Source organism: Myxocyprinus asiaticus, chromosome 31 (assembly GCF_019703515.2).
Source record: "Myxocyprinus asiaticus isolate MX2 ecotype Aquarium Trade chromosome 31, UBuf_Myxa_2, whole genome shotgun sequence".
NCBI classification, from domain to species: Eukaryota; Metazoa; Chordata; class Actinopteri; order Cypriniformes; family Catostomidae; genus Myxocyprinus; species Myxocyprinus asiaticus.
In genome coordinates, this window is record NC_059374.1 from 1,950,235 (window position 1) to 1,969,714 (window position 19,480).

At 37.8% G+C, this 19,480-nt stretch overlaps 1 protein-coding gene and 1 pseudogene across 2 annotated transcripts; both read right to left on the bottom strand.

Moving 5' to 3' along the window:
* Window positions 1-19,480, bottom strand: part of LOC127421791 (E3 ubiquitin/ISG15 ligase TRIM25-like) — a 486,145-nt pseudogene that overhangs the window by 431,292 nt on the left and 35,373 nt on the right.
* LOC127421969 (transgelin-like) lies at window positions 707-17,438 on the bottom strand. 2 transcript variants are annotated; one of them, XM_051665233.1, is made up of 6 exons: window positions 17,276-17,378; window positions 13,509-13,556; window positions 11,003-11,194; window positions 9,166-9,334; window positions 1,548-1,650; window positions 707-1,238 (listed from the first exon to the last, which is right to left on the bottom strand). In XM_051665233.1, exons 2-6 carry the CDS (start codon window positions 13,518-13,520, stop codon window positions 1,091-1,093), a joined length of 624 nt encoding a protein of 207 aa, XP_051521193.1. In that variant the 5' UTR covers window positions 13,521-13,556; window positions 17,276-17,378; the 3' UTR covers window positions 707-1,090. The 2 variants fall into 2 exon arrangements, with proteins under 2 accessions (XP_051521193.1, XP_051521194.1); XM_051665234.1 differs by lacking the exon at window positions 13,509-13,556 and having other exon boundaries at window positions 17,276-17,438.

Sequence of the window (19,480 nt, forward strand, 5' to 3'; positions counted from 1 at the left end):
TCTATATCTGAGTCTCTGTTACTTCTGTTTGAAATGTTGGGTTACACTTTTGCTTTGTGTCTGTGAGCAAATGCTCTATAGTGGGTTACCTTATTTTGCTTTGGTGTTTGTTTTTTGTTTTTTTATGTTCATTAAAATGATATCTTCGCAGTGTGCCTGGTAAAGAGAGGGAGTATTTTGCAGTACTGAAAACGTTTGGTGCATGACAATGTTTTGCATGGATTGAAAGTGTGTGTGTGGGGGGGGGGTTAAGAGTGAGTGACATATGTTATGAGTTAAGTATGTTTATTAAAATGACAGAGTTTTCCCTTTTTTCTTAATTGTGATATATTGATTGTGTCACTTTTTGTGAGTTTTGACTATACCTCAAACACTTGAATTTTGAGAGTAGAAAGTCTCGAAGATTTTAAAACTGAGGTGTGCTCTTCTGCAGCCATTTTACTGTTACTGGAATGTTTTTACTGAAGTGTGATATACTTCCTTACAACCCAACTTTGATGTGGTTTGAATAATGCAAAAAATATATAATAATAAAAAGGAAAAATATTCTGGTAGATTTTTTCTCTTTTATCTCTGCACATGTCTGTGAGCTCATAGTATTGTAAAGTCAACATGAAACATCTAAACATCTAATTTTTCTTCAGTAATTATGACATATTTGAAATAGGATATTCAACAACAACAAAAACAAAAATGTAGGTGAAACTTTGTTTTATCCATGGAGAATTTATTGGATAGGGAAAAATGGCATCCAAAACAGAACGTTGTTTCAGTAACAGAGCAAGTTTTGATTTGAACTGAAGCCAACATTATTTGGAATAATGCACATGTATTAAGAAATTAAATAGAGTAAATTAGATGTAATGTGCACACAGCATAATTATTTACATTACAATATGCTGAAAATGTTGTTCTGCAACAAAGAACACCAAATTCACTCAATTTCACCAAGTACATTTAAAAGGCTACGGTAAGGGCTGAAAGGTCATGAAAATGATTTTAGTACCAAATTGTTTGTGTTAATTTTATTATGTTATTATTACAATCATATTTTGAATGGAACATTAGGGTGCGCTTGTGATTGGTGGGCTCATGGGTTCATGATCTGTCGGGGTCTGCCGTAGCCTGTCATGCCTGCCTGCGAAGCTCCTTTGTTGGATCCCATCTGCAGACCGATGACATTTTTCCCTTCTTTCAGCTGGTTGTCAGAAAAATCCCTCCGGTTTTCCTGAGCTTTCCTGCAGGTTAGCACACAGCAGACATGTGACCATCAATAAATTAATGTTTTTTGTCTTTAAATTAAATCCATATAATGCTCTACAGCAGTGGTTCCCAACCCTGTTCCTGGATGCCCCCAACACTGCACATGTTGTATATCTCCGTTTTCTGACAAACCCAATTCAGGTCTTGGAGTCTCCACTAACGAGCTGATGAGTTGAACCAGGAGTGTTTGATTAAGGATATATCCAAAATGTGTAGTGTTGGGAGGCCTCCTGGAACAGGGTTAGGAACCACTGCTCTACAGTATTTGATATCTCACTGCTCACTTAAAAAACCAGTTGGGATCTCCACGGAAGTTGCCGTCATCTTTTGTAACTGCGACGCTGCCCAGAACCATCAGTGTCCTTTGCACGGCAGCCAAATCCTTTCCTGTCAGACAATAATGAAATGGAGATTTTTACAACTAGGATGTAAAAAGGGAGTGCAAATTACTTAATTGATAGGATTTTAATGCAATAATAATCAGTCTTAATATAATTAAGTAGATGTTGAATGCTTTTTTAACCTCTGGTCTTTAGTGACCACTAGAGATGGGGACTTGAGTTAGAGACTCGGACTCGAGACTCACTCGAGTCGCATTTTAATAGACTTAAGACTCGACTCCAGACTCAAACTAAAATGACTTCAGACTTAACTTGACTTGACACAAAAGACTCGTGAATATTTCAAAAACAACTCAATTATTTAAATCTTAACTATTAATATCTTAAAGGAAGAATTTGTGTTTTATTTGTATTGTTTCGTTACATCTGCTTCACATTTCCCTGTGTGTCATGATTGATCAGACTCTTATCATAGAATTCGATTATGTATTTCCACGTGAACCCCGAAAAGTCCCATTAAACATGACAGCACCCGCCGTGCCATTTGTGCTCACATTTGGTTGTGCCTTCAGAAGCAGAAACTTCAGGAAGAACACAGTCTTAAAGGTTAGTCATTAATTAACACACAAAGCTAGCTAATATTGTACTGTTGCAAACATTGGGTAGTGTAGCTACATAGCTCATTAGGATCGCCGACCAGAGGTTGTGTCAATTTAAACCTAGCAATTTTATCAATGTTTTCATATTAATACACACAACTAGCTAACTGAATCACAGATATGAAATCAGCCTTATAGGAAGTATTAACAGGCAGCCCTGCTGTCATGGAAACCAATAAGCCTCAGTAGCCACTAGCCATTAGCTGTTTTCCGGCTAATTTAATATTGTTGAGTACCAAACAAGACAGAACTGACTATGCAATGCAACAGCTGAACACAACAACAACTCCGACTTCACCACTGCAGTTTATTTAAGTACTATTAGTTAAAAGTTTTTTCGTGATCCATAGTGCTGTCACAGGAAAGAAAGTTTTCTTCTTGTGATGTTTATTGCCAATTGGTAAACCGGTTTATGGTGCATTACCGCCACGTACAGAGCTGGACAATAAAACGTCACAAGAAAGTCTTTCAAACATCAGCTGAAGATAATGAAATTGGCTAAATTTCACCAAAAAGAGGTCACACATTTATGTTGGGTTAAATCCTAAACTGAATGTACTTTAAAGATAGCTTATCCTATGGAGTTTACTTGTAAACAAACAAGTTATGTTTAATTCATTCTTGAGGTCTAACAAACATGTGGAATGCAGTTCTGCCCCCATTAATGATATGAAATGTACAGTATATATATCGTAATAAATATCAATACTGAATGATATGAAAAAAATATTGTGATAATTTCTTTTGGCCAAATCGCCCAGCCCTACCTAATGATATCGTATTACATTGTATTGCATATGTCATATTGCAGTGCTTGTGTGTGCATACTGAGCCTTGTTGAACTGACCATGAGAAAAACTGCAGCACCTGTATTGCAAAAAAAATAAAAAAATAAAACGTACAGGATAACTTAATTAAGTCTGTGAAATTATAAAATGAAACAAAATACTTTTTTACAAGTTCAGGTAGAAACCAATTAGTATCCCAGATTTTTTAAAGAGCATACATTTATAAATTTTAAGTAGAGTATTTAAAAAATATATATTTTTATATATATAAAAGATGTAATGTTTAGTGACTTGAGACTCAACTCGGACTCGACTCGACTCGGACTCGACTCGGACATCTTTGGACTCAAGATGGCGCCAAGTATGGCTGCTGCGTTGCGAGCTCCGACACAACATTGTAGTTTTTTGTTTGTTTTGTTTACAATTCTTACGTTTTTTTGTCTTGGATGTTGTCTGCCTTATTGTCTACGACAGACAAACACTTTTGGACATTGGTTCTGCAATTACACACTGTAAACCAGACTTCAAATTCCTCAATGCCAACCCGCTGTTTACAAACAGGCCAGCGGAGCCCTTTGTCTGGGCTGCCCGGCCGCGGAAATGCAAAAGGAAATGGGGAAACAGAGCTGGTGTTCTCATCAGAGTAAGACGTCGCGCAAATCGACCCCCGCTACCCAGTATTCTACTGGCAAATGTTCAGTCTCTGGACAACAAGCTCTGTGAGCTGAGAGCGCAGATCTCTTTCCAACGAGAGATGAGGGACTGCTGCATTATCTACCTTACAGAAACTTGGATGTCTGCGGAGATTCCAGACTCAGCCATTGAACCCACGGGGTTCTCCGTGCACCGAACGGACAGAGCGAAAGTCCTCTCAGGTAAAAGCAGAGGTGGTGGTGTATGTTTTATGATCAACAAATCCTGGTGTGATCAGAGGAACGTACATTCTATCAAGTCTTTCTGCTCTCCTGATGTGGAATTACTCATGCTTCTGTGTCGACCATTCTGGCTACCGAGGGAATTCACAGTGGTCATTATCACTGCTGTGTACATCCCGCCACAAGCCGACATAGACCGGGCATTCAAGGAACTGTACAGGATTATAAGAAAGCAGGAAACCGCGCACCCTGAGGCCACGTTCATTGTGACCAGGGACTTTAACAAAGCCTATCTCAAATCAGTTGCCACAAAATACCACCAACACATTAGTTTTAACACACGAGGGGACTGGGTTTTGGACTATAGCTACTCTCCGTTCCGTGATGGCTACAAATCCCTCCCCCGCCCACCATTTGGCAAATCGGACCACTCTTCCATTCTGCTTCTGCCCGCTTATAGGCAGAAACTGAAACAGGAAGCACCCACCCTCAGAACGATCCAGTGCTGGTCGGACCAATAAGACTCTACGCTACAAGACTGTTTTGATCACGCGGATTGGGAGATGTACTCTCTGATGATGACATCAAGCTTTACGCTGATAGCGTAACGTGTTTCATCAGAAAGTGCGTAGAGGACGTCGTTCCGACCAAAACAACACAAATCTACCCGAACCAGAAACCTTGGATTAATAGTGATGTTCGTGCGGCACTTGATGCGCGGACCTCCGCTTTTAATTCCGGGAATGCAGAGGAGCATAAACAAGCCAAACGTCAGTACAGGAACAAGATTGAAGGACAGTTTAACACCACCAGCTCTAGAAGCATGTGGCAGGGAATTAACATCATCACGGACTTTAAAGGGAATAAAAACTCCGCTGTGAACACCGCTGCCTCTCTCCTGGATGAGCTAAATACTTTTTATGCTCGTTTCGAGGGAAATAATACCGCCCTCACGGAGAGAGCTCTCGTGGCCGAAGCTATAGAGGTTAGTTCACTCTCCGTCTCTGTAGTGGATGTAACACGATCCTTCCGACGAGTGAATATCCGCAAAGCCGCAGGTCCAGACGGCATTCCGGGCTGCGTCATCAGAGCGTGTGCGAACCAACTGGCTGGTGTTTTTACGGACATTTTCAACCTTTCCCTCTCTTTGTCTGTAGTCCCCACATGCTTTAAAATGTCCACCATTGTGCCTGTTCCAAAGCAATCCAAAATCACTTGCTTAAATGACTGGCGTCCTGCTGCTCTGACCCCCATCATCAGCAAATGCTTTGAGAGACTAATCAGAGATTACATCTGCTCTGTGCTGCCTCTCTCTCTTGACCCATTGCAGTTTGCTTACCACAACAACCGCTCCACTGATGATGCCATTGCATCTACAATACACACTGCTCTCTCCCACCTGGAAAAAAGGAACACTTATGTGCGAATGTTGTTTGTAGACTACAGCTCAGCATTCAACACCATAGTGCCCTCCAAGCTTGATGAGAAACTCCAGGCTCTTGGCTTAAACAGCTCACTGTGCAGCTGGATCCTGGACTTCCTGTCAAGCAGACGCCAGGTGGTTAGAATAGGCAGCAACATCTCCTCATCACTGACCCTCAACACTGGAGCCCCGCAGGGCTGTGTTCTCAGCCTACTCCTGTATTCCCTGTACACACATGACTGTGTGGCAACACACAGCTCCAATGCCATCATTAAGTTTGCTGATGATACGACAGTGGTAGGTCTGATCACTGACAATGATGAAACAGCCTACAGAGAGGAGGTGCACACTCTGACACACTGGTGTCAGGAGCACAACCTCTCCCTCAACGTCAGTAAGACAAAGGAGCTTGTGGTGGACTTCAGGAGAAGAGAAAGAGAACACAGCTTCATCAGCACCTCTTCTTCCTGAGACGGCTGAGGAAGTTTGGAATGAACCGCCACATCCTCACACGGTTCTACACCAGCACTGTAGAAAGCATCCTGACTGGCTGCATCTCCACCTGGTACGGCAATAGCACCACCCACATCCGCAAAGCCCTGCAAAGGGTGGTGCGAACTGCCAGACACATCATTGGAGGTGAGCTTCCCTCCCTCCAGGACATATATACCAGGCGGTGTGTGAAAAAAGCTCAGAGGATCATCAGAGACTCCAGCCACCCAGGCCATGGGCTGTTCTCACTGCTACCATCAGGAAGGCGGTATCGCAGCATCAGGACCCGCACCAGACGACTACATGACAGCTTCTTCCCCCAAGCAATCAAACTTTTGAACTCTTGATCTCTCACGATCAAAATACATCAGCACTGCACTTTATTACTCTTATATCTCACACTGGACTGTCATAAATTATATTCTCTCTTAACAACACACTGGCAAATTACTATCAACCGACAGCCTGAATGTCAATACAGTACAATACAACCTAATGTACATTTTATATATACTATATAGACTATTTTTTTTTTATTGCATAATGTGTATTCAATATTGTGTGTATTGTATACTGTACATTGTTTGTTATTATTTGTATATTGTGTTATGTGTAATTATGTGTATATTAATTTTAAATTGTGTTGTGTAAATCTGATGTTTATTGTAGATTGGTATATGTCTCATCACTGTCATGACTACTATGTTGCTCGGAACTACACCCAAGAATTTCACACACTATTGCACTTGTGTATATGGTTGTGTGACAATAAAAGTGATTTGATTTGATTTGATTTGAATCGTGACTAAAGACTTAGATTTCAGATGAAAGGCTCGAGAATATCTCTAGTGACCACAACCTCATTTCACCCCCTCCACCTCATCCAATTTTTGGAGCTGTAGCCCCCACCTCTTTAGTATTCCTCAACATTTCTCTTATGAATTATGTAATTAAAAAAATGCCAAAATGGTAAAATATATTTTTTTCTTAACTAAAAGTGCACAGGGTCGTTAGTGGCCCGAGATATGTAATAGCAAAGTAAATTTCAATGCAAGTCAGTCCACTCAGCGGCATGGTCGGATTGGTCAACGGGAGATTCGGGACTTTTCCTGATGGACTGGCGAGCCGGTGGGCCACTAGAAGGCTGCACATTATGATATATACAGTATATATATATATATATATATATATATATATATATATATATATATATATATATTTAAAATAAAAAACGACCCCAATAATGCTTCATTCCTGAAAGTTTCACGTGCCCATCTTTGTCGTCGAATCAAAAAGGACTGAAGAAAGAGCGGCTGTTCACAATGAACATGCCCTTTCGCTACAAAAAAGCTTGATGCAGCACAACGACCATAACAGAACACAGGTGTCTTGAGCCGCATTTTTAACAATTTAAGTTATTTTTAACGTGTCAAGTTGTCTAAAAAACACGGCTCACCTGCACAAGAAATTTAACAACAGTGAGACGCTTCACAACAGTCAAAGATGTCAGTTTATTTTAGCCCATGTTTACATAGGAAAACAACTGAAAAACAGTGTGGACGGATGCACAAATGTCCAATTGGGCTTGCCTACATGTTCTAAGTTCATTACGCTGGCATTGCCTAAGTGGCATGTGAGAGGAGGTTTGCACTGGAGTTCCTAAAAAAGCAAACTTGATAAACCGGTGTAATGTTAAATGTGTGTGTTCATGTATATCATGTCTTTTATTTTGTATTCTAGTTCCTGTTTCCTGGTCATGTGATGTACTGTTTTCCCTCCATGTTCATGTGTATTGTTTTCATTGATTATTGGTTGATTATCTTGTTATCAGTTCTGTCTGTTTATTGGTTATATTTGTCATGTGTTCTCCCATGTCCATGTATTTAAACCCTCATGTTTTCCATTGTCCTTTGTCAGGTATTGTGAATGTAACGTTGTCTGTTTATGTCAAGCCATGTTTATGTCAAGTCAAGTTTCAAGTCAAGTCCACGTTGTTTCAAGTTTGTAATTAGTTTTTTTTTTGTTTTTTTTGGATATCACGTTTGTCAATAAAATTGCACTTGGGTTCTTCACATCACCGTCTTCGTCATTGCCAGCAGCCATTCGTTACAACCTGATTACTGTGTTCTCCTACAACAACTATTTACTTAAAAGGAAAAAAGAAGATTTTTTTTCTTCGTTGCATGCCTGCCTTGGCATTAGTTGTGTGTAATCTTATTATTTATTATTGGGCCTCAATGTCCCAGTTGTGGGAAATACTTTACTGACTTTACAGTCTTTACTGAAATAAATTAAGTTTATCTTACCTATAAAAATGTGTGAAAAAAATGATTGAATATTGCCATTCAAACTTTTTGGTTTCCTAAATAAACACATTTTCTTTATTTCTATTAGCATATTTACCATCCAGGTGCATAAAGATAAGCACCGCTTTTTAAACTGAATAATTCACCTTCCAAAGGGCACTTAGAAGGGAAAACAATCATGATATTCATGCTGTAAGATCAATAATTTCCAATTAAAATGATCTAAGAAGTGAGTTCTGAATTGCCCTAATTCTTTAGTCCTCTAAAGCTCTCACAGTGGCTGGTTTTGAAGGGAATAGGGCATAGGGATGGTCACTTCTGAATAGAACGCACCCTAAATGAGGTTGTGTGTCATGTGTTATAACAATTTCTATGCATCGTCAATTACATCAGTCAGTGGCTCACAGCATGGAACGATATTCTATTTATGCCAACACCCATGTATAAATCAATAATAATAAATACTACTACTACTACTACTAATAGATATATTAGCTATCTATGGTGAAACCTATGTTCAGTGGGCAGCAAGAATCCTGAAATTCCCTGTAAAATTTTGTCTCCCAAACCGACCCTGCCCAGCGGCCATCTTTGGAACTCTCCTGGTCAGCTATTTTCTATAGATACAACCGGAACACAAGTGCAGCTCCTATCGACTTGAATGGGGAAAGACTGAAATCTCCAAAACAGTTTTACAATCAAAGAACATATTTCAAATCGGCAGTAAAATCTGACAACACTGGTATCATAAATTGTGCTTCTTTATTGCTCATGCTAAAAACTGCTATTTTTCAGGCCGGTCCAGCTAATATGCATGCACGTTCTTGGGATAACTGACAGGTGATTTCTGTATCTAAAAGGTGATTGGCTTTTTTTACCTGAAAGGCGTGACTTCCTTTTCTACACCAGCCATGTAATGTTAACTGAAAAATTAATGAAGAGCTGCAAACACTGATCAATTGAATATGAATTGAGACGATTATGACAGGATTCATAGGTCTGTGATATATTGACTCACCCTCCCACAGATCAACCGTCTGAAACATGTCAGTTTTAGTGACACCATACTGTTCAGCAGCTTTGAGGAACTGAGACACCTGCTCCATCTGTTTGAAGGCCATACTGGAGCTCTGGATCTTCTTTACGGGTTTGTCTTTACAGAGACTGTTGATGAGCTCACACAAAACCTGAGAACGGATACGGAAGACAAAAAATAAAATTTTACAGAAGAGTGACCAGGTTAGTCGTGCAGATAACTAGTGTGGGCTTTATGTTAATAGGGGCTGATTTCTCTTTTCTTGTTTTTTTTCTGCATAATCTGGCTGGAAATCTATGGCAGCTGATAGAACTGTATGATAAAAAGTGAAATTTGGCACATTAAATGGGGTTTGATCTGAACATTCCTTGTGGACATTTTGGTGTGGACCTCTCAAACCCTCTGCCTGATCTCTTGAAATTTACGTGACTGGTGACATTTTAGCAAAATGATATTAGGTGGCTCATGACATGTACACTGATAAGCCAAAACATTATGACCACTCACAGGTGAAGTGAATAATGTTGATCATCTCCTAACAAGGCCGCATGTAAAGGTCTGGGTAGATTAGATGGTAAGCAAACAATCAGTTCTTGTAGTCAACGTGTTGAATGCAGGAGAAATGGGCAGGAGTAAAGACCTGAGTGACTTTGACGAGGGCCAAATTGCAATGGCCATATGACTGGGTCAGAGCATCTCTGAAATGGCAAGGCTTGTGGGGTGCTCCCGGTCAGCAGTGATAAGTATCTACCAACAGTGGTCCGAGGAGGGACAAACCACAAACTGGCAACAGTGTGTTGGGCCCGCAAGGCTCATCAATGCACAAGGGTAACGAAGGCTATATATTGTTGCATTCTACCTAAACACCATTGCAGACCAGGTACACCCCTTCATGGCAGTGGTGTTGCCTGATGGCAGTGGCCTCTTTCAGCAGGATAATGCGCCCTGCCACACTGCACAGATTGTTTGGGAATGGTTTGAGAAACATAAAGAAGAGTTCAAGGTGTTGCCCTGGTCTCCAAATTCCCCAGTTCTCAATCCAATTGAGCATCTGTGGGATGTGCTGGACCAACAAGTCTGATCCACGGCAGCTCCACCTCACAACTTACAGGACTTGAGGGATCTGCTGCTAATGTCTTGGTGCCAGATAGTCCATGCCTTGGCTGTTCGGTGCTGTTTTGTAGGCACGCGGAGGACCAACAGCATATTAGGCAGGTGGTCATATTTTGTTTGGCTCATCAGTGTATGTGGCACTAAAAGGGAGTTACATTTTTTTCCAAACAGATAAGGTTTTTGAGGTTAATGCTCTATCAAGTTTTAAATCAACAAAACTGACTTCCCTACCCTAAACCTTAAACCCAAACCTAACTGATAGTGTCAGAAAAAGCAAATGTGCGATTAAAAACACAACCTTCATTTTGTGGTGCATCTATGACACTTTGGGATCATGTGTGGACTTGCGTGCTTTTCAGGACTTGTACCCCGGTCCTTTACATCACAAGGGCAATGTTCTATCAGTTGAGCTATCGTGCAATTTGATCACATTCGAACAAGCTTGTAAATATAGTTGATTATGTAATGCAAACATTAGAATGAGTCATTTGCTATCGTAAAAGTGTTTAGATGTCATAAGATAGCATTGTGTGAGGAACAGGGTGAAAAGTAAGTTTTTATGAACTGATAATCTGCCATTCTACTCGTGATTTGTGTGAAATTGAACAAAAGTCATTGTTGTTGTAGTGCCTCTAGTGTACTCCACCTGGTTTGCTTGGCACTCTAAATTGCTGCTTGCAACTGTATATCTTCTGATGTCACTTACACATCCATCTTTGAGCCAGGCCTGGAAGCCCAGTTTTCCTGCCTCTGGTTGTCCCACTCCAGAGCCACACTGAGCCATGATCCACTCCACCAGACGTGCCTCCAGGTCGGTATCATACTTCTGCTCAATCTTATCCTGCACCTGCCGGCTTAGCCCATAAGATGGACCTTTGTTGGCCATACTTGTAGCTTCCTGCTTACAAGAGGAGAGCAGAGGACATTGCATGCATTTTCATAGACCTTATTCTGCACTGGAACAGAAACACTATACTAAAAACACAATATAGTTTCATAATAACTCATAATAATTCATTTGAAATGGCGAAATCGTAAGTTAGGGTACGACTTGACTCAGCTTTTCTAAAAAATTACATTTTTAGACAAATCAACAAACAGAATTTCAAATCGATAAAATATAGGCATAACATTTTGGCTCACCTCCTATCCAACACTTCCAACCCTGATGTTTTCTTTCTTCCATCATACACAGTGATTTTCCTATTAAAATCATGAATTAGGTTTAGGGTTTGGGTAAGGGGAAAGACTCGTGGCACTTTACTAATATTTGTTACCCTATTGTTATTATAAATTATATGTTTATAGTTAATTCAATATTTATAAATTGTCGTTCCTAAAATGTTAATACATACAGAAAGTATGTTAATCATTTATATTTACTGTAATAAACCATTTATTATTATTCAATAATTCATGTGTAGGCAGATTACAATTGTTTTTCATCCTTAGTAAATTTGTAAGAGTAATGAATCATTCATAAATGTTTTAATATATAATAATATATAAATGTGTATATATAATTTCTTTATTAACTATAAATATTTGCCTTATAAATGTTCTCATAAACACTTCTTTACCACAGCTTTGTATCAACTAAAATACATTAGCATGGTTAATATTTGTATGTAGCTTATTAATGTATTACCTATAAACAGGGTTGGGGAGTATCAGAATACAAGTGTACGGGATTACGTGCATTACGTGCATTTAAAATGCACAATATGAGTAACTGTATTCCACTACAGTTACAATTTAAATAATTGATATTAAGAATACAGTTATATTCAAAAAGTATCTTGATCACTGAAGGGATTACTTTGCATTTCGTTGTTTGTTTCATGTAGTATTTAGTTTATTCAGTTGGAAAACATTTATAAGTATAAATGATGTGATCAGAAGACGATATAGTTGTGTACACTCTGTGGGTGTTTGAAGCAAGTTTGTAGCAGCAGAAATAGTTAACCTTGTGTAAATTGTCATGTGACAATAGCTTTATGCTTTTAGCTTTATGCTAAGCTAAAATGCTTTTTCTAGCTCTTTTACATGCACCTGTTACCAGGTACAATTATTTCTATCAAGAAAATCCACACTAGACATTTGATATTAGGGCAATGATGTACTGCAAAAATCTTATTCTCGATTATCATTTTTGTATTGTTTTCCTTTAAAAATATCTGAAAATCATAAATTTGCTTTATCTTGTTTTAGAAGCAACACTGCATAAGATATTTAGGCTTTTTTCAGAGAATGTATTTTTAATGTGTCTTATTGTACTGGTATTTATAGTCCAAACAAGTAAATAAATCTGTCAGTGCTGAAAAAGTAATCCAAAGTAATGAGATTATGTTACTGACCTTGAGTAATCTAATGGAATAGGTTACAAATGACATTTTCAGCAGGTATTCTGTAATCTGTAGTGGAACACATGTTAAAAGTAACCCTCCCTACCCTGCCTATATACTAATTCTTTACAAATACTTCATAACATGTAGTTATTAAAAAGGGCTACCGTTAGACTTTATGGGTAGATTTAGGGGTTAAACTTTTATGAAAAATCATAAAAACATTGTTTGTTTGGTTTGTTTATTTTTTTACTATATGGGAGTAAAAGTCATATGTTTTTAAGTCGTAAGTTTTTAAGTTACTTACGATTTCGCCATCTCGTACTATAATTACGACTCGTTGTGAGAAATTAATGAGGCCTATGGTGAATTAGACCTACGGGTTAGCCTACAAATTGACATCATGACTGCAACAGCTGTATTTACCTCTCCAGAAATCCTCTTCACTTGAAACATTCACTTACAAAGACAATCAAAATCAGGTGGAAACAGCCAGTGATGCAGGTAGAAGCAGCCACAAGTATAAACCCCCAAACACAAGCTTTCTTCCAAAAGCTCACAGTTCAGCTCAATAATATTTTTGTCAGATGAACTTCTTGAGCTAAACTGTGATACAAAAGGCAACTATAAAAACACATTCACGAGTGCACATGTTCATATAATCCTTGAGTCAGATTAAAGTAAACAGATTTGAATTAATGTCTATGAATAAGGCCTATACCCTTGTGTTTTTAGGTTTAGGATTCGATAAACATGCTCCACCCGAACGTTTGTTTAAAACTCTATCGATTGCATTCAGACAATACATTTCAGCAGTCTCAATCTCAGCAAAGCATAAAACACACACATACTCAGCAACAGCATCACCTGTGCTGCCATTCTGCGTTTTAGGGCACCACTTCTTGATGTTCCACCCTTGAGGAATGAGTCTAAAGTCATTTACCATTACAACATAAATCATTTGTACATGTTTGAGGACTTTTAGCCACTTCTATGCAGATATTTTGGAAAATGGCACTAAAAGTGTTTGGACACTAAAATTCAACTTGACACCAGTTGCTTAAAAGTCATTGCAAAAAGCTCAAGCAGCATTTGAGTGCAGATCACACTTGCCTTGTTATTGTAGTATCTAATGCAATTGAATTCAGATATTTTCAACACTGCTCTCACGTTCATGTCATGTTTAACCCGTTTAAGAATTCAAATCAATGTAAAACTAATCTTGTTTTTCGATTTTCCACAACAACAACAACAAAAAAAAGTATAAACTTTTTTTTATACTTATTCATATTTTCGCAGTGTCAGGGTGTATTGGGGGATTAATGTTTTGCATTATTAACCCTTGTGCGCTTTTGGGGCCTTTTTGGACCCGTTTTGATTCATTTTATTCTTTAATAAAAAATGGTATCCTTTATCTGAGTGGTACAAGACTTGGTTATTTTTTCTCCACTAGCTATCCTAACACACACACAAGAATCTGGACTTGATTCAATAAGTATAAGGGATTGTGTAAAAAAAAAAGTAACACTTGTGATGTTCCAGGTCATTTTTGACCCACCATAGGAAATGAATGGGAAATACTAAAATACAGAGATTTTTTTTTTGTTTTGTTTTTGTCAAATAAAAATCAATAAATAAGACACAATGCAGAACACAACCACACATACTGTAAATTAAGGGGTGAGACTATAAAACATCCACAATGCAGAAAACACACCCCCACACATGTATACAAGTTTGTTTGACTATATTAGTGATCTCTCATTCACTTCCATTAATTTCATATCAGGCTAACAATATTTTCTATTTCCAAACTCTACCCCTAAACCTAACCACACAAACATGTGCACATCACTAGATTTGAAGATCAACATCCTCTTACCAATTGAAAAGCTTTTTTTTTATATATATAAATGACAGGTAACACAATAATTGCTCTGTCTTTTCTCTATAGCACAGACAGATTTGACTGTGGCAGCATGGTCAGGTTTAACCGCATATTGGAGCATCATTGCAAAATCTGACACTTTAACACAAGTGGTTTAGGAAAAAAGCTACAAATTTTTATGTATCCAATGCATAACTTCTGATAATATCTAGAAATTAAGTTTGTTAGAACATGCATGGAGCACTGGAGCCATCAAATGGACATAGTTGTTATTTAATGTAATTGTTGTTTTTTTATTCCAGATGTCACCAGATACCCCCAAAGCATGACAAACTGTGATGTTTTGACACTCTTTCAATTTACTGAAATTAAGGTTTTTATTGAAATGAAGATAACAAAATGTGCTTTGAAATGTTCAATGAAATTAAATGGTGTTATTTACTAATTTAGAGCTAAATAAGATCTAAATAACATAACTTTAGTGTTTTACTTTAGTTAAATGAGTTATTTCATTTCTTTAAAAGAAATTCACATTTAAAAAAAAGTAAAATATTACACACGTGTTCAGGTCCTTTTTGACCCGCAAACATCACAAGTGTGACTCACAAATTAACAATGCACAAGGTTTAAATGGATGCAAGGTGGCTGCTAGTTGCTTACTGGCCCAGGTCAAAAGAGACCACCCCCAAGTGTTTGATCCCTTGATATGTTGAGACATTTTCAATTGAAGTCTTTTTTCTTTTGCCGGCAGACATTTATATTCTGAAATGTTTGTTGGGAATTTTCTCCAAAGCAGAAGGGTTAAATGTGACTTGAGTGTCCAAATACTTTTTGGGGCCATTTGGTATTTATGATGCAACCTTGACCTTGGTGTTCATGTAATTCATTTTCTTTATATATCATCTCTTTTCAATGTTTATTTATTATTCATGTTTACGCTTAAATGTGGGGGCAGCAAGCTATTGCAGAGTGTCCCGGTTGTAATCTTTGCTCTGCATCAACAATTATGTAACCTGTTATGCACATTTCCTTATGGGCTGCATGAACTGTAGATCAAGAAAGACACGTGGATGCTACAAACACGAGTCATTAGTCAACAATGTGAGGTCATTGAAATTTACAGAGCCCAGCTGTGACATACAACAGTTTACAGTTTGTGCTGTAAATAAAGAAATTACTAGACATACTTAAACACACCCATGAGTCTGTTCTGTGTGACTTCCTCGGTTTTAAGGGTTTAAAACTGTAAACCGTGTATGTCATCATTCACTTACCTCCCGAAGAGTTGCTTTTTTCCATATAATGAAAGTGGATGGTGACCATTGTCAAGCGAGATTTTCAGTAAATAACTTACATTTCAGTCTGTTCATCACATAAAGCTATTGTATGACTTACAACATAGAAAACAGTGCACGAGTTGTAAGGACTAAAGGTATTTTTGTTCTTTTTAAAGCTCGACAGCCCCTGGTCCCCATCCGCTTTCATTATATGGAAAAAAGCAGTGTGAACATTCTGCTAAACATTTCCATTTGAGTTCCACAGAGGAAAGAAAGTCATGGGTTTGGAACAACATGAGGGTGAGTAAATGATGATAGAATTTACATTTTCGGGGGCAAATTATACCTTTAAAGTCATCAGTAGCACTTTACCTTAATGTTTCCTTTGTTAAGGATTTATAAAGGAGTTCATTAATGACTAATAATTAATTTACAAATGCATTAAAAATAATCGATATGGGGTTATAACAACATGCAATACATGCCAAATACTGAGCCATTTTACCTCATGTTATAAATGCTTAATAACACTTATTCAACATTAGAAACCTATGAAAATCTATTGCGATGTAAATTGGACACAGATGAAGAATTTAATAAACAGTTAGCTGTACTTATATAAATACAAAGTGGACTGTAGAAAAATGTCATAGTTCCTCTTAATCTTACTATAATAATCTATTTTGCTACATTGTGAAATAAATCACGAATTAGGGTCTTTTATGTTTTTTTAATTTTTTTTATTTTTTTATTTTTATTATTAACACAAGTTTGAATAAGTGTACTTATGGAGCATTTATAACATGCAAGTTAAAATGCTCACTATTTGGCAAGTATTGCATGAAAGTCTACCTCTTATTCATGTTGTTATAACTGCATATCAAGGTTAGAAATGTCTTTATTGTGGGGCAATATTTGCCCCCTTGATCAAAATTTTAGGGGCATAAAAACAGATGTGTCCCCCTTTTTATATAACACAAGGCTGTTAACTATAAATTGAAATCAGATTAAAATCATATTTTGTGATATACTGTAGGTATTAGATTTAGAATAAAATCCTGTATATCAGATGTTACAAACCAAAAAAGATGCTATTCATTATGGGGGCATATTTTGCCCTTACATTTTGAATTTCAGGGGGATTTATGTCCATGCCCCCATTAAATTTTGACCGTGCTGCATATAATGCATTTATAAATAACTTATTAGTCATTAATTAATCCCTTTATAAACCCTTAATTAAAGGGAACATTTTCTCAAACTTATGGTTATGTGAGTACAGTAACTGACACATTATCCACTTTATAATTCACTTAGTCATAATAAACAAGGAACTCATGCAAAAGTTATAATAATAGTGTTAAAGAGCGTTATTCACAGACACACTGAAATAAACCATGAGCAATCAAAAATTAATTCAAGGTACAATAGGTAATAAAATAAATATGTTAAAGTTAAAATATACTTACGAAGATTAAGATGAGGACTTTTTTATGCAGTCGCTGTGAATTTTGTGTGTTTGTGTATGTTTGTGTCTAGATCCGAGAGCTTTATGTTCAGCAGAGTGCTGCTTCAAGAGTAGATGTCTTCAACCTTAGAGAGTTAGAAAAAGGCTTTCAGTGGGAATAGGAAACTGACACCTTAAAAGGTCATGCTGTTTCCTCCTCTCCACTCTTCATCCAGTTCTGTCCTTTGATGAAGCAAAGCCTTATTTGGGAAGAGGCTTGGAGGAGGACAGGAACCAGGCCAAGAGTCTTGAGTTTGGTCAGAGACCAGAATTCTCCAAATACCACATCACTGCATCAGTCATGGTAAGAGAAAGCCTGCACTGATGCCTGCTAGAAGGTATGAGAAGTGTGAATAGGGGTGACAGGTAGAGAGTTTTGAGTTTAGACAAGGACATAAATGGAATAGTTTGATGTATAGTTTAAATGAGTGAACATCAGAGGAAATAAAATTGAAGAGCCTGTATGTCAGCGGTACTGTATGTCAGGATCTGGGATGTAGATCTAGAGGCAGCGAGGGAAGGAGAACTTTAGTTGAGATCACCAAAATGATTTACTGATGATTTGGAAGCAGCTGGTAACAAGGCCTTGTATGTACAAAATACTCCCTAGTATGCACTCATTATTACTTTAGCCAATATTAAAAGCATGCACTGCTATACTGGGCTTTGTACTGACCTTTAGAAGGATTCAGGACATTTAAAGATGCACTCAGTAATTTTTACCCCATTAAAAAAGATTAACTTCTAAAGACATGAATTGTAATTTGCAATATATGTATAAAATCATGATCACACATTAAAATGAAGACACCAGTCATATCAGTAACCTCATAAAAGCTGTTTTATTCTACATGGAGAGAGTCCACACATGGGGGCTGCCATGTTTTTTTGTTTGTATTTTTTCTCCCCAATGCCCAATTTCCTCGCCTCAATCTGAGTGGCAGAGGACGAATCTCAGTTGCCTTTGTGTCTGAGACCGTCAATCCGCGCATCTTATCACGTGGCTTGTTGAGCGTGTTACTGCGGAGACCTAGTGTGTGTGTTGAGGCTTCACGCTATTCTCCACAGCATCCATGCACAACTCACCACGCACCCCACCGAGAGTGAGAACCACATTATAGTGACCACGAGGAGTTTACCCCATGAGACTATACCCTCCCTAGCAACAGGGCCAATTTGGTTGCTTAGGAGACCTGGCTGGAGTCACTCAGCATGCCCTGGATTCGAACTTGTGACTCCAGGTGTGGTAGTCAGCGTCTTTATTCGCTGAGCTACCCAGGCCCCTGGGGGCTGCCATGTTAGAATCACATGACCAGCTGAATACTACTCACTGAATCTCAGTAACCGTCCTGTTATTGGACACTTTCACTCATTGATTAAAATAATCATGGCTGACTGTGAATACTACATTTCTACAATGGCATCTGAAACTGAAAAATATTGATTTTAAATGATGCTGCATCCAAGCCACTAGGTGTCAGTGTAAGTCCAAGATGACACAAAGAGTAAAGTTACTGAGTGCACCATTAACTTTTATATTTGTTGTTTAATTCTGATCTCATAAAAATTACATGACGGGCGACATTTTTGCAAAATTGTTTTACGTGGTTCATTACACGTATTGCGGCAGTTCCGAGGTAAAATTTCCACTGTGTGGCACTAAAAACATGTTAAGCCTTGTGCTGTGTTTTTTTTTTTTTTTTACCTAATTTGGTGTTCCCGGTCAAAAATGACCGGCCTATTAAAAATTGCTTATACATCTCTCATTATGCTATATTATCACCAAATATTGGATTCGATTTTTTTGTAAACTTGTTTTCTTTCAATTAACACAGGTTTTGTATTTCTTTTTGGATCATAGGCCTCATTGACCTGATCTTATGCACCTCAGTTTTTGAGTGAATAAAGCATTATTTGTGGATAATTTTGGCAATATTAAATAAAATATGAAAACATTCTGTACTATTTATCACACTAGTGTGCTTTTATGTTTAACCAGGAAGTTTGTTTTGAAATGCTTTTATTTTGTACTGAATAGCACAAAATCACAAAATGACCAGCCATTGAAAATTAATGGGGGAGATCAAAAATAAGAGAAAAATTGAGTGTTCAGGAGCATGTTCATTATGTTCATGTTATGTTCACACATGCATGTGTGCTTGCAAAA

Bases quoted from the DNA above. Each gene is read 5' to 3' on its own strand.
- LOC127421969 (XM_051665233.1), bottom strand. The intron at 9,335-11,002 runs GTAAGTGACATC...ATCCGTTCTCAG, and splicing joins CCTGGCTCAAAGATGGATGT to GTTTTGTGTGAGCTCATCAA. The intron at 1,239-1,547 runs GTGAGCAGTGAG...GCTAACCTGCAG, and splicing joins GATCCCAACTGGTTTTTTAA to GAAAGCTCAGGAAAACCGGA.